We start from the raw sequence: 13,637 nt of genomic DNA on the forward strand, positions 1-13,637 counted from the left end.
ATTATTGTAGTTTCACATTTCTGCATAGAATAAGGGAAGTTTACCACTAAATTGCAAAATGAATTGAGACGTCATATTTACATATCAGACAAGATTAAAAATGATAGCAGAAGTGAATTAGGTTTAGCCAGAATTAGAACTTCAGGTTTTTGTTTCGCTTTAAAAAGAAAGCATTTATCCTACTCTGGAAATTGAAACAGGATGATAACCATTCAACTGTAACCTATTGGTGATAACTGAAGTATTTCAGCACAGTGAGAAAACAGAACACATCTCACTTTCTTAATGTAAAAATGAGACAGCACTAAACAGAGCTCAGAGGCATAGTTCATCCACTGTAAGAAGAAAAGATTCCAAGGGAGTTTCAGGACATTGTCTTTCTCAAGGAGTGGCTATCTGCTTTCTCATAATCCCATAATCTGGCACTTCAAAGAATCAGACCAGAAAGCTAAAGAATTGAACTACTATAGAATATTATTGAAGAATATCTTTATTTGAAAAGTCAAAAAGGAAAAGAGAGGTCTTCTACTTAAAATATCCCTTAATTGTAAAAAGAAAAAATCCATCCTTCTCCCCCTTAATAATTAAAGTATCTGCCAATCTGTAATAATTCCAGAATACCATTTTCTTTTTTAAAAATTTACAAGTTTGAACTGTACTTTAAGAAAGTAAACTTAATCACATGGAAAAATAAGAATGATGATAACAATAATAACTAGTACTTATGTAGCATTTTAAGGTTTGCAAAGCATGATATATTATCTCACTTTTATTCTCACAATGACTCTAGGATATAGGTGCTATTATCATCCCCATTTTATAATTGAAGAAACTGAGGCAGACAACAGTTAAGTGACTTGCCTAAGACCACACATCTAGAGAGTGTCTAAAGGAAGGACTTGAAATTGGATCTTCCCAATAACAATTCCAGGATTCTATCCACTGTGCTACCTAGCTGAACAAAAAGGAACAATGATTTTGAAAGGAAGGAATTTTTATTGAAGGAGACACAATAACTATGTACATTTTTCTTTGTCAGATCTCTTTTAACTCCATCACTCAAGCCTGACAAGATGTATCATTGACAGGGTAGCATGAAACTGGAATCAGAAGAAGCCCAAGTTTCCCATATTGTACTAGCCACATGACTTTGGGTAAGCAATTACCTTCTGAGCCTCAGTTTCCTCATCAGCAAAATATATTTAACTATATACCTCAGTGGTGAAGATCCAAAATGAAATCATTTGTTTTGTAACTATACTTACAAGTATACAAATATAATGAAGCCAGGTGGCACATACACACACACAACAGTGCAGCCAGGAGGCAGGCTCACATGCACACTTGCAGAACAAACATATGCCAATTCACAACAGCTTATGGATATAATTCAACATTCAAGATCATAGGAAATGTGGGAAACATCAACTGAAATCCACAAAAGCCATGATATTATCTCTTATTTAAACCTTTCAACACATCTGCTACAAAGTAGAAAATTTTATTTTGTGTCCCTTTCAATTCTTAGTTTCTAAATAGCCAAAAAGTATTCAGTTGGAAAGATAAAGACTATGGCCATTTCATCCTTAAAACAATTTAAGAATTAATAATACTTTGTAAATTTATTTTATGGATATATGACTTTTTCATGTGACTTAAAATGACTCTATTTTGCGCCCCACCCCCAGATATGAATTTTACTCTAATGTTTGTTTTTCATCCCTTCTCATGCCTCATCCCTGGTTTTTGTTGACTATGCCAGTGGAGAGGAAGCTGTGGCACATCCTACCAAGCTGGAAAGACCTGATGGACAGATGGTCAGAAGAACAGCCTGGCTAAATTTAGCGAAGCTCATTAACAGAAGGCTGGCCACCGGGCAATTACATTTCTTGTCCATAGCAACGAATGAAGATCATCTGTTAAAGCATAATGGGGTTGTGATCTGAGAGTACCCACACCACTGAAATCACAAATCTTTTGAAGTATTTTTTTCTCTTAGTTTTTGGTTGCCTAATATTTTTAAATGAATTAGCTATTAAAAATGGCAACCTGTCATATGAATGAACGAAACATTTATTAAGTGCTTACTCTGTATCAAGTGTTCTGAATGCTGGGGATACAAATATAAAAAAAGAGAATGCCACAAGTTAGGGCAGAGATGACCCAGGGGAAAGGTGTTTTGATCTGGGAAGGCCCAAGAACAGTAAGTAGAGCCACAGAACAGCTGATTGACCCTTTCCAGGGGAAAAATAAAACCAAATGGCAGTATTGATTTGATAACAGTTCCCAGACCAAGGGAGTAGGAGGCGTTTGTATTCCTAAGAAGTATCTGGCAAGAAGATGGCTACGGTAGCCAACTGGCTATGTTATGAAACATGATCTTTTCTGGGGCTGGCCGTGGGAGTTTGTGGTTACTCATTAATCAGGATACCCCAGTACTAGGACAGGGGTTCCAAAACTGAGGTGATTAACAACCCCCTAAAGGTCCAATCTCTGGATAAAGAGGATCAAAAGATTAAGATCTGGAAGGAACTTTAGAGTATCAATTAGATCAAACCCCTCATTTTAGAGAAAAGGAAATTGTGGTTGAAGTCATACATGCAAATTCATAGTGAGTAATAGACTAGATTTGACCCCAAATTAGGTGCTCTTTCCACCACACCAATAACTGGATTGTATTTGGTTTTCCCTTTTGTTTTGTTCTATTTGAGGTGCTGATCCTATTCTTTTTCTAAGAATACTAATTAGGAATGACAGAATTCAGATCTTTTCCCTAAATGAATTTGGTATAAGCCTTCACCACATAATCAATCATGCCTATCTAGGTTATCAATAAATGTTATTTAAAACTGTTGGTGACTAATGAGAAGAATTATCGGCTGTTGGTGGCCACAACACATCCACATAAATGTTCGGTACTTCCTGAAGCTAGCCAGGTTAAGAAACATTCCCAAGACCGCAATATTAACCCAGAAGAAAACCAGCATGCCTAATATAGCCTAATCACCAATTATCTATACAATGGAGGAGATGACCTCCACTCTTAATTAGTTCATATTTTTCATCCACATATGCTTCTACAAAAGTTCATAAGATATGTATTCACCACCTTCTAGGTATAAGATGCCTTTTCCAAGAGCTGCTACATATGTAATATAAGAAGTCAGTCCTGGGGATATAAAGAAAAAATGAAATGACTCTCTCACCTCAGGGACCTTATTTACTGGGGTACAACATATATGCAGATAAATATTGTGTAAATGCAAAACAAAATATATAAACTAACCTAGACTTGGAGGATCATCCCAAGACAATGTCTTGATTTGAACCAATCAAGGATGTACTAAGCACATTCCATGTGCTAGACACTGGGATGAATACGGGCTGGTCTCATGGTTATTTCCTAATACCTGTAACCAATAATGGTGCCATGTTTACTAAAATGGAATGGAAACATAACCAGCTTTCCTAGGCTGGCCCCCCACTCAAATCTCTTCCCTTACTTTCTTGCCCCCAGCTGGGGGAGATAATGTCTCATACTGATGCAAAGCACTGGCTATTTTAAGTTTACTCTAAAACTTAATCATCTTAAGGCTGGAAGAGATAGAGATAGGTCAAGGGTCTTAGTGAGAAAATTTTAAGTAATTGTTTAAGGATCTGAAAGCAAAATGTAGCAGGAGAGGGTACTTTAAATAGTTAATCTGACCCTCCATCACTAGTGATTGTCAAATAAAACATAAAAATAAAAATACTGTCAAAGATGTAACTGAAAGAATCCAACATTCTCTTAGGTTGAATGTTACCCAAAATTAAGTTGTAGGCCAAATGAATAAAAATTAAGATGCTACTGAACTTCATTTGTTTCTAATACAGGACATATGAATACTAAACCCAAAAAGCAGCCTCAGACTAGTAGATCCTTGGAATAATTCTTAAGTTTTCTTTAAAAAAAATTTGCAACAAGCCATGTGCCAGTGTAGAAGATACTCTTTCCCTCCAGTTCAATTCAGCTATTCTAAAAGGTAATAACAGAACCTTTGTATGCACTAAAGTGCCGAGGTGGGGCAACCAAAATCATTTGATCATTTTAGTCTTACTCCCTTTGACCAGCTAGACTAGATAATGTAATTACTGTATCATCTTTTGATAGTGTACACAGTAATTTGCATATCTTTCAATGAGTGACTAATTGAAATACAATTGCAACACAAATCCAACTAAATTTACACTGTTGCTCAGAGCAAGAATTTTAGAAAAGTTCAAGTATACAAAATTCAAGAAATTCTCCCTTACCACAGATAGCACCTGTAGGCAGAGAGTCCAAAGTAATTGATCACATTGGCTTTATTTCGAAGCTGCTTCAATAACTAGAAATCACAAAGGAGAGAATGGTACAATTTTTGTCAGTTGTGAATATTATATTTTGGTGCTTTCCATACAACAACCTTGTTGAAATAGGTATTGCAAATATTATATCTTCATTTTGCAGATCAGGAAACAGCCCCAAAGTGAGGCCTAGAGGTGAAGCTCAAGGTTACAGAGCTAATAAATGGATGACCACAACTCACATCCAGTTTCAATGTTCCTTTCGTTATGCAGCACGGATAAACACAGGAATGGGAAAATGTGATTGACAGTCTAATGGTTTGTGTCTAATTGTATCGATGAAATCAAGGATGAACAAATGGAGTACAAAAAGGATAAGACCATAATGAGATAAAGATTTTTAAATTAAAAATTATCAAGGAAAAAGCTCAGATTGAACCACCACACCCTTAAACCTCTCTACACATTACAGGACAAAATACAATTCAAGCCAAGTTGAATCTATAAACGTTATTTTATTATTTGGATCACTTGGATGATTTGAAACCGAACTAATGGATATAACTAATCTATTTCAATAGCTATTAACTGGCTATTGTGTACACAAATGAGACATATGAATGTCAAGGATAATAATCAAGAAAAATACCCCAAACTTATGGTAGTCAAACGTTTCAGTCTTCTACAAAGAAAATTAAACAAATGTGCCAAGATGGAACATAACAACTAATTGGAATTTTATCTCTTCTGTCTTTTACCAAAAACAGGTGCTAATGAGCAATTAAATGGCCAAAAGCAACAGCAAAGAACCATGGGAATTCCTAAACTGGGTTAACTAGCACCCAGATAAAACTGAAGGACCCGACTTTAAGAATATCTCAAGGGAACAAGCAAGTTTTTGATCCAACTGATGCTAGTTGTTGTGTTAAAGGTCTCAAGATTAAGAACTTTGAAGTCACTCAACTTGGATTCCTTTTAAAAATAGCGTTTAGTACTTCATAGCACCTCTCCAATACTTCAAAACCATGATTGCATTGATAAGGGTGCTTCTATATCACTGACACTCCTGCTGACAAGCACCTCACATCCCCCTGCTACAGTCGAAAAATGTCGGTCAGCTGACAGGCATCCCCACTTAGGCTAGTCTTCTAAACAGAATGAAAAACAAAGAAACCCGGCACATTTCCCCATTGATCTATATTAAATATAGATCAGTCAATAGATAAGTTTATATTGGCTGTCGAACTGCTGTCCAAATAATATGCCACCAAGTTCATGAATTATGAGTTTTTTCATTTTAAGGAACCACTTAAAAATACACCGGGTGTCCCAAAAGTCTTAGTGCAGTCCTAAGCCATTAAGCTCTTAAATCTTTGGCATGCATTAAGATGTTTGAGACTTAGGGACAGCTAGGTGGGGCAGTGGATAGAGCTTTCCCCTTGGAATCAGGAGGACCTGAGTTCAAATCCTGCCTCAGACACTTGACACTTACTAGCTGTGTGACCCTGGGCAAGTCACTCAACCTCAACTGCTTCACAAAAAAAAAAGACTTTTGGGACACACTATATAATCATCTGTAGAGTTTAGCTGTTTCAAGATTTGGGGGCAGGGAGAAGGGACAGAGTAGGCCATTCTTGAGAAGGAGCATTTAATAACAATATAATTCATATGTCACCTCCAACCTCAGAATTCTACTTAGTGGTTTCAGAAAATTAATAAGTTTTGAATACTTTTATTCAAATTTTAAGTTATTTAAATCCTAATTTCCTTTTTATTGTGATAACTGTATTCAAACAACTATAGTTATGGGTATAGGCTTTAAAAATGTTAAGTATAAGGACATTTTACCATTTAATCACTACCTCAGCTGTATTACCATTCTCTTAATGCCAACTCCTCTTTATAACCTATTTTTTAAAAAAACAAAACTTCTTCATGCCTTAATATACCATTTATTATCATTGCCTGTCAGCTACTTGAAATACAGCTTCAGAAGTCAAATACCAGCAGCTGGTAAGAAAAGTAGGATTTCTTTAAGGCCTTAGGGTAAAATGAGTTATGTCAACACCCTCATAGCAAAATAACCAGGAAACAAATAACTAGCTTAAAGGAAAAACTCAATCTGTTGAGATTAAGGGAATAAAAACTTAGTTCTCATATTTAAGACCAAATGAAACCTTGAATGTGTGTGTGTGAGGGGGAATCTCAATCTCTCACACAGAAGTCTGGAGAAATTTCAAGACAGTAAAACTTCATTTTTTCCCTTTAAATTAGAATAAATTTTAATTGTTTGAATATTCAGAAATGAGTTTATACACTCTTCAAAACTGGGTTCAGGTTAATAGTCTTGCTAAAATATGTACACTTACTAGGAAATTTTTGCAGGTTCACTTCCTTAAAAAAACAAAAAACAAACAAAAAAATCCTAGTGGCCAGAATTAGCTAATAACGTTGTCTTTCAAGAAGAAGCAGAGCAGCGCAATCAAATATTGTACTGCTAAAGCATCTACAACCGAAGTTATCTTGCCAAGACAAAAGTATACACTCTGCGTATATATTAATCTGCAAATACATTCTTTGAGAACGTCCAAGCCGCTATTTATTTATCCAACTAGGTCCAAAGACAATGAACTGAGAGAAAATGGTGGGGTGCCGCCCACTTTGGGCAACTTGTCAATTCCAGAACCGCTCTTCCCCTTTGCGAAAACCGAGCCTGCATAGATTTTCCTTGGCAAGGAGCAACTACACCGCAAGCATCCTCTGCATAAGGAAGGCGAGGTGCCTGCAGAGCAAAGAGCAGCTGTCGCAGGACTGGGTACCAACACCAGTGTGGGCTTGGGCTGCAGGCAAGAGCTCCTGGCGAAGACCTTCCCTCAAAAAATACTAGGAGGAGAAAAGAGGGTGGGAAGGACTCAGTTCTCTCAAACCCCCGCCCATCACAACCACAGAGAGAACTTCTAGCCTAGGGTCTGTCTCACCTAATGGCTCTATTTCCCCTGTGGGGGGAGGAGGAAGGGGAACAGGAGTTAAATGTCCGGTGGTCCTTTAATCTATGGGGTTTAAAAAGAAGTACCGCATCTAACTCGGGGCAGGATGAGTGCCGAGGGGCTGGGGGCAGCGGCGGTGGTGGCAGCAGCTGGGGGAGGCCACGGCGCCCCCCCCGCAGCGAGCCCCCGCGAATCCAGGACAAGCGTGTGCCACCCGCCCTAGCCCAGCTCCCTACCCGAAGGGGGTCCAGCTCCGGGGGCGGGGGGAGGGCAGCGAGGACCCAGCCAGGCTTTCCCTCTAGCTCACTGGGAGACTGCTGGAAGGTCTACAAAGTTTTCCCAGGCAAGCGACAATAATAAGGATCTCATCCCCCGGCCCCCTGCAGCTGACGCTTTTCCCAGAGTCGGTAGCGCCCACCGCCCTCGTGTATGGAGGGGCAGAACGTGGGAGTGTGGTGGGGGTGGGAGACGCTTTACCTTTGGGGAGGCGGGGCTGCGCCGGTGGCGCGGTCCCCCGGAGATTCCGGTGCAGCTGCTGCAGCTGTAGCCGCAGTCTCGGTAGAGGGGCTGCCGTTCTCCTGCTCCGCCAGCACCGGGGCCCCTGCGGCTCCCGGCTCGGCTGCATCTTGCGGCGACCCCGGCGGCCCCGTCACTGTGGAGCTCCCCGCGCCCATGGCTCCACTGCGGTTCTCCTCGGGTCAGCCGCAACACACCGCACAGATCTGCTTTCCACCAATCTCACGGAGACTCCCGGCAGTAGGCTGAGGAGCGAGGAGGGAGGACAGGGTCCTTGGGGACTGATGTTCCAAACCACTTGGATTCACCTGCTTCCTCCTCGAGATGAGCCCGGACTGCGAATGAAGGAGACAGGCTCTCTGCAAACTCCTTTAAAAAAAAAAAAGCCACCACCTCTATGCCTCCTCCCCCACCCTTGTTTTTCCCTCTCTTCATCACATGAGCTCAGCCCCAGACACGCCTTGCAGCAGCAGCAGGAGCAGCAGCAGCAGCATCTCCCACCCCAAGCAATTAGGAATTACAACAGCCAGCAGAGATAGCCCCAGTGAAAGCTTTAACCCCTGCTTTCACAGCAACCTTCTCGTTATCTCCGAGAGCATCTCCTATACGTCCAGGGACCCCCAGGATTTGTCGTGAACACCCACCCCAGACTTGCTGGAGGAGAAAACGGGAGAAAGAAAGGGGAAGGCAAAACTCCCCTACACACCCAAAATTGGATTAACTGGGTTTTATTAAATGATTGATAGCTCAAGGAAAGGTCTTCTGTGTGGTGCCTGACCTTCAGCTCGCGTACAAGCAAACAAAAGGCCTCCCGTTCTCTCATAAATTGTTTTCTATTCTAAACATTTGTTTTTCCCTTCTCTTTGATTAGGGTGGGTGGGGGAAGGTGGAGAAGAGGTTTACTGCTCCCCTCGAAGCATAACCCTGATCAAATTGCTTAATAGGGGAGAAGTAGCAAATGGAGTAGAAATACATTTAGACTATGGCTAAGCTTTGCAACTGGTGCCATTTCACCTCCATCCAAAAGGATGTGATGCCATCTAATCTCATAAATTAAATGGGGCCACTCTCCTTTCTTGGGGGAACACATTAGAAAAATGTAGCTGTGACGGCATGGGCCCATCCTCTTTATTTTAATGCCGCGATGTTGAAAATTACGTATCTCCCTTCTCTCTTCCAAATAAAATAAAAAAAATTGTGGCCAATTCCCCCTCCCCTTTATAAAATGATGTGCAATTGAGCCCAGGGTACAAAGTTAATTCCAATATTCTATTACATTATACTCTTAGATATGATATTGTCTTGTTTAAAGTAATTGATGTATTGCTTGATACACAGACAAAATGATGGTGGGACAGATAAAACCAGAAAACCCCCATCCTTTCCTCACCAGCACCTTCCCAGAGCCTGTTCCAACAACTAAACTCTGTATTTCAATGAATGACTTGAATCACCTGGTGTAGGTTAATTTGCTTTTTTTTAAAAGAGGCATACTCTTTTCTATTTTCTTTTTCAATTTAATGATTACCCAGATTTAGTCCTACTCAGACCACAACGTTTATGAAAGCAGTGTTTTGAGTACCAGCTTCTTACAGGCAAAACTAATCGTAGTGACAAGCATCTTAGGGAAATACTGAAGATCATTCCTTTTACAATTTAGTTAAGTACACGGATCATTCAATCAGTGCATAGAGTGTTCCACTTTCAGCATGTTTTCAGAATCAGAATTTGTTTATTTTCAGGGAGTGGACACGGGCAAAGTCCTTTGGGATGTATTCCTTGAGAAAGATTTCTTTTTCTTTTTTTTATGTTGATTTCCATGTATTCAATTCATTTTGATTTTTGATTTTCAATCATTACTATTTGATTAGTAAACTCATTGTTTATTCCATTTCTACATATCCTAATTGGAAATCTATAATGGCATTACATTGAAAAGCATTCTAAAACAATTCTCTTCTCAACTTGCATTTATTTCTTAGCATTTTGCGGGGAGAGGGGAAGAAAGATTGAAAAGAGTAACTGATACTTCACCCTAATATTTAAATTCCAGTACTTAAATATTGTCATTCCTTTACCTTAGTATACAACTAAACTGCTGCCTCAACTTTCCTATTATATTCAATGGCCATTTAAATCCAGTCTTTGTTGTTGTTCAGTCATGTCTGACTGGTCCAGGACTCAAATCTGACCCTGGGCAAGTCACTTAATCCTGTTTGCCTCGGTTTCCCCATCTGTCAAATGAGCTGGAGAAGGAAATGCAAACTGCTCCACTATCTTTGCCAAGAAAACTCTAACTGGGGTCACAAAGACTATGACACTATCAAAATGACTGAAAACATCTTTGACTCTAGGCTTGGGTTTGTAACTGCTGAGCCACCTAGCTTCCAAATCCAGTCTTTCAAAGATTCTTAACAAAGTTCCTCATGTTTAGTTATATTTACATTTGAAAAAGTTGTCACAACAAGCTGACAAAGCACAATTCACCCAATCCAGCCCCTCTATGAGGATCCTTTTAAATGTCCAGGGCCATATTTCCTTCTATAAGCATCTGATGTGTAGATAGGTTTCAAACTAATAAAACAGTGGAATACTTACCAAAACAAAATCATAATTTAAATAAGCTTATAAACTCAAGTAGTCTTTATACTAATAGTACTCAGATGAGATCAGTTATTTTGTAATCTGGAATACAGAGTAATTTGCTGGCATTAGTGAACAGCTCTAGGAAAGGTAGAGAGAGGTTTTCTCTATAAGCTCTTATATTTTGACATGCCAGAATGTTCTTTTCTCTTTTGTATAGGCTTAAGAAAAATATGAGTGGAGTGCTTTGAAGATTCTTAAAGAATTGCTGTAAAAATCATTTTATATCCACTTTGGCTAAAAGATTTTCCATTCTCTTGGATCTCCTGGCCTTTGCTTTGGAAGCACTATAAAGTCACAGTTCTTCCCAACCCAGTAGAGCATCATGGAACCTTAGAGCTGGCAAGAAAGAACCTTCAAGGTCATTTATATCCAATCTTTTCATGGAGCAGGTGAGGCAATGCTAAACCCCAAGTCCACCAAAATTTATTTCTTTGAAAAAACAGGAGAGTAGCTGGGTTCTTGAAATCCACTTGAATGAAGACATTTCCAGAATTGTTTAGTGTTGGAGGAAAAGGAGCTATATCAATTTCATTCAAATTCGACAAGCATTTAATAAACACTTAACTATGTGCAAAGCACAATGGATGGCGCTGGGAATATGAAGTCAAAAATGAAAAACAGTCCCTGGCCTCAAGAGTCATACCTTCTACTGCTTGTAAACAAATAAGCAACTATAATTGAAAGGGGACAAAAGCACTAAAAACTACTTTAAACTTCTGGTGCAATGCTCTAAGTTATTCCTCCATAGAAGTAGCAATAGTCTTATCTTCACAATATCTTCCTTAAAACAAGGAAGCAAATAAATGGAGCAAATAAAGGAACAAATAAACATTAACGTCATTCCCTTCCTACAGTAGGTACAGAAAGCCAGTTTACATCAGGTTCATCCTCTTCCACAAATAGCGTTTGAGATTTCGTAAAAATAAAAGCTTTCCTGGTATAGCCCGCAAAACTTGTATCTCTTAAGAGAAGGAGGGTGTTGGGAAATACAAGTTTCACTCTTATTTACTAGGAAAATCTAGTGGTCATTGTCATTGACTGGGCCTCATGTGCACATACCAAAACATCCCTTAAATCCAAAGAAATCATCAAGTTGGTAGTGTTAGTTACAATAGAATCAATGTCCACATAAAAATATTAATAATTCAAGATTTCAAGGGTCTGTGATTTTAAGCATGTGAGTAGTTCCTCTAATAATGCAGATCAATAAGTCAACAAGAAATTAGTAGTAGGCTCCTATTATTTTCCAGGATATCTTGCAAGGCATTGTGGATACAAAGACAAAAACAAAGCAGTCTTTGTACTTGAAAAGCAGTACACACACATACACACACAGACACAGCACTTGGAAAGGAGATAGACATATGTATGTATGTATATATGTATATATATATATATATATGCACACACATACACACATATATATATATGAAAAGCAGTATATATATATATCTGACATATATGTGTGTATATATGACACTTGAAATCGATACAGTACATATATATATGAAAAGCAGCATATATATTATATGTGTGTGTATATGTGTGTATATGTATGTATGTCTATATGTATATACAAGATACTTTGAAAGGAAATAGACACAAGAGAAACTTGGAAAGTTCTAGCAACTAGGAAAGACCTCCTAACAAGTAGGTAGCACTGGAAGGGAGTCATGAAGGTCCTCTAAGAGGTTTAAGTGACTAGAGAGAGCATGCCTTAGTGAATAGTCTTCAGGAATTAATGTGGCCAAAAGAAAATTCATCACCTGGTGGCCACCTATCTGTTGTTAAGCTCCTCTGAACCCTACTGGACTAGTCCTTGGAAAATAGGCTTTCACTGGACATGGACCTGAAAGTTTTCTCAGCTTGACATGATGTCAGAACTGGGTCTCCACTGACGTAATCTTCCAGAACTCAAGATGCCCTTTGTACCACAACAAGGCATAGGAGGAGGAAGACGGTAGTAGAGGCTTGGTACTGAACTGCCACAGCATAGAAACTCTCATCACTGATGCTGATCAAAAACTGATCTGAAATACATAATGTTAAAAGGATTGCCTGGGCATTGAGAGGTTAAGTTTTTAGCCCTAGGTCACATAACTAGTGTGTTTCAGTAGCTGGAGTTGAGTCCAGGTCTTCCTAAGTCCAAGTCCAAACCTTTCCACTGAATCATACTGACTCTGTTAATGGAGGTTAAATATTTTTAAATAATCAGAACTGGGAATGTTTAGCTTGAAAAAAGAAGACTCAGGGGGAGACATGATGGCTGTCTTCAATATTTGAAGAGTTATCTTTTGGAAAGGGAATGAAATTTCTTCTGTTTGACCCCAGGAAACCAAACTAGGAACAGGGGATAGAAATTACAAATCCATGGATTTAAGCTTAATGTCAGGAAAAACTCTCCAAAAATTAGAGCTATCCAGAAGTGAAATGGGTTACCTCCAGAGGTGGTAGGCTACCTCTCATTGGAGGTTTTCAAGCAAAGGTTAGAGGTGTATTGTATGTAGTAGGGATCTCTGAGGGTTACTGATCAGAAAGATGTTGGATCACAGCTCCTCTGAGGGCCCTTTAAGCTGAGAAGTTGGGTCATTCTATGTTCTCAGCAAGGATGGGGGAGCTTGAAGAAGGAATAGGTGGAGGAGGGAAAATGATGAGTTTAATTGTGGATATGCTGATTTTTTAGGTGCTGTTGAGATATTCAAGTAGAGATGTCCTCCAGCCAATTGGTGATACAGGACTGGAGATAAGGAGACTATAAGTCTGGATATCTAGAATTTGGAATTATCTGCATAAAGATAACTGAAGCCATGGGAGTGGAATCTCATCAGGAATTGGAAGAATATAGAGATCAAGAAAAGAAGGCCCAGGAGAGAGCCACGAGGGACACTCATATTTGTTGTTGTTTTCAGTTGTGACCTAATCTTTGTGACACCATTTGGGGTTTTCTTAGCAAAGGTAGTGGAATGGTTTGGCATTTCCTTCTCCAGCTCATTTTACAGATGAGGAAACTGAGGCAAAGAGGGTTAAGTGACTTGCCCAGGGTCACACAGCTAGAAAGTATCTGAGGCCAGATTTTAACTCAGACAGCTGAATTTTTCTGACTCCAGGCCCTGCACTCCATCCACTGTGCTACCTAGCTGCCTATGTTTAAGACTGTGTAAA

At 39.2% G+C, this 13,637-nt stretch overlaps 1 protein-coding gene across 1 annotated transcript in view; it reads right to left on the reverse strand.

Annotated features, from left to right (window-relative positions):
* Positions 1-13,637, reverse strand: part of AKAP12 (A-kinase anchoring protein 12) — a 119,336-nt gene that overhangs the window by 99,679 nt on the left and 6,020 nt on the right. Inside the window, exons 2-3 of the mRNA XM_020986768.2 lie at positions 8,351-8,483; positions 7,791-8,050 (exon numbers count right to left, since the gene is read on the reverse strand). Coding sequence (XP_020842427.1) covers positions 7,791-8,050; positions 8,351-8,483 — 393 coding nt within the window. The remainder of the gene's footprint in view (positions 1-7,790; positions 8,051-8,350; positions 8,484-13,637) is intronic.

Source organism: Phascolarctos cinereus, unplaced genomic scaffold (assembly GCF_003287225.1).
Source record: "Phascolarctos cinereus isolate Bilbo 61053 unplaced genomic scaffold, phaCin_HiC Scaffold_5;HRSCAF=322, whole genome shotgun sequence".
Taxonomy (NCBI): domain Eukaryota; kingdom Metazoa; phylum Chordata; class Mammalia; order Diprotodontia; family Phascolarctidae; genus Phascolarctos; species Phascolarctos cinereus.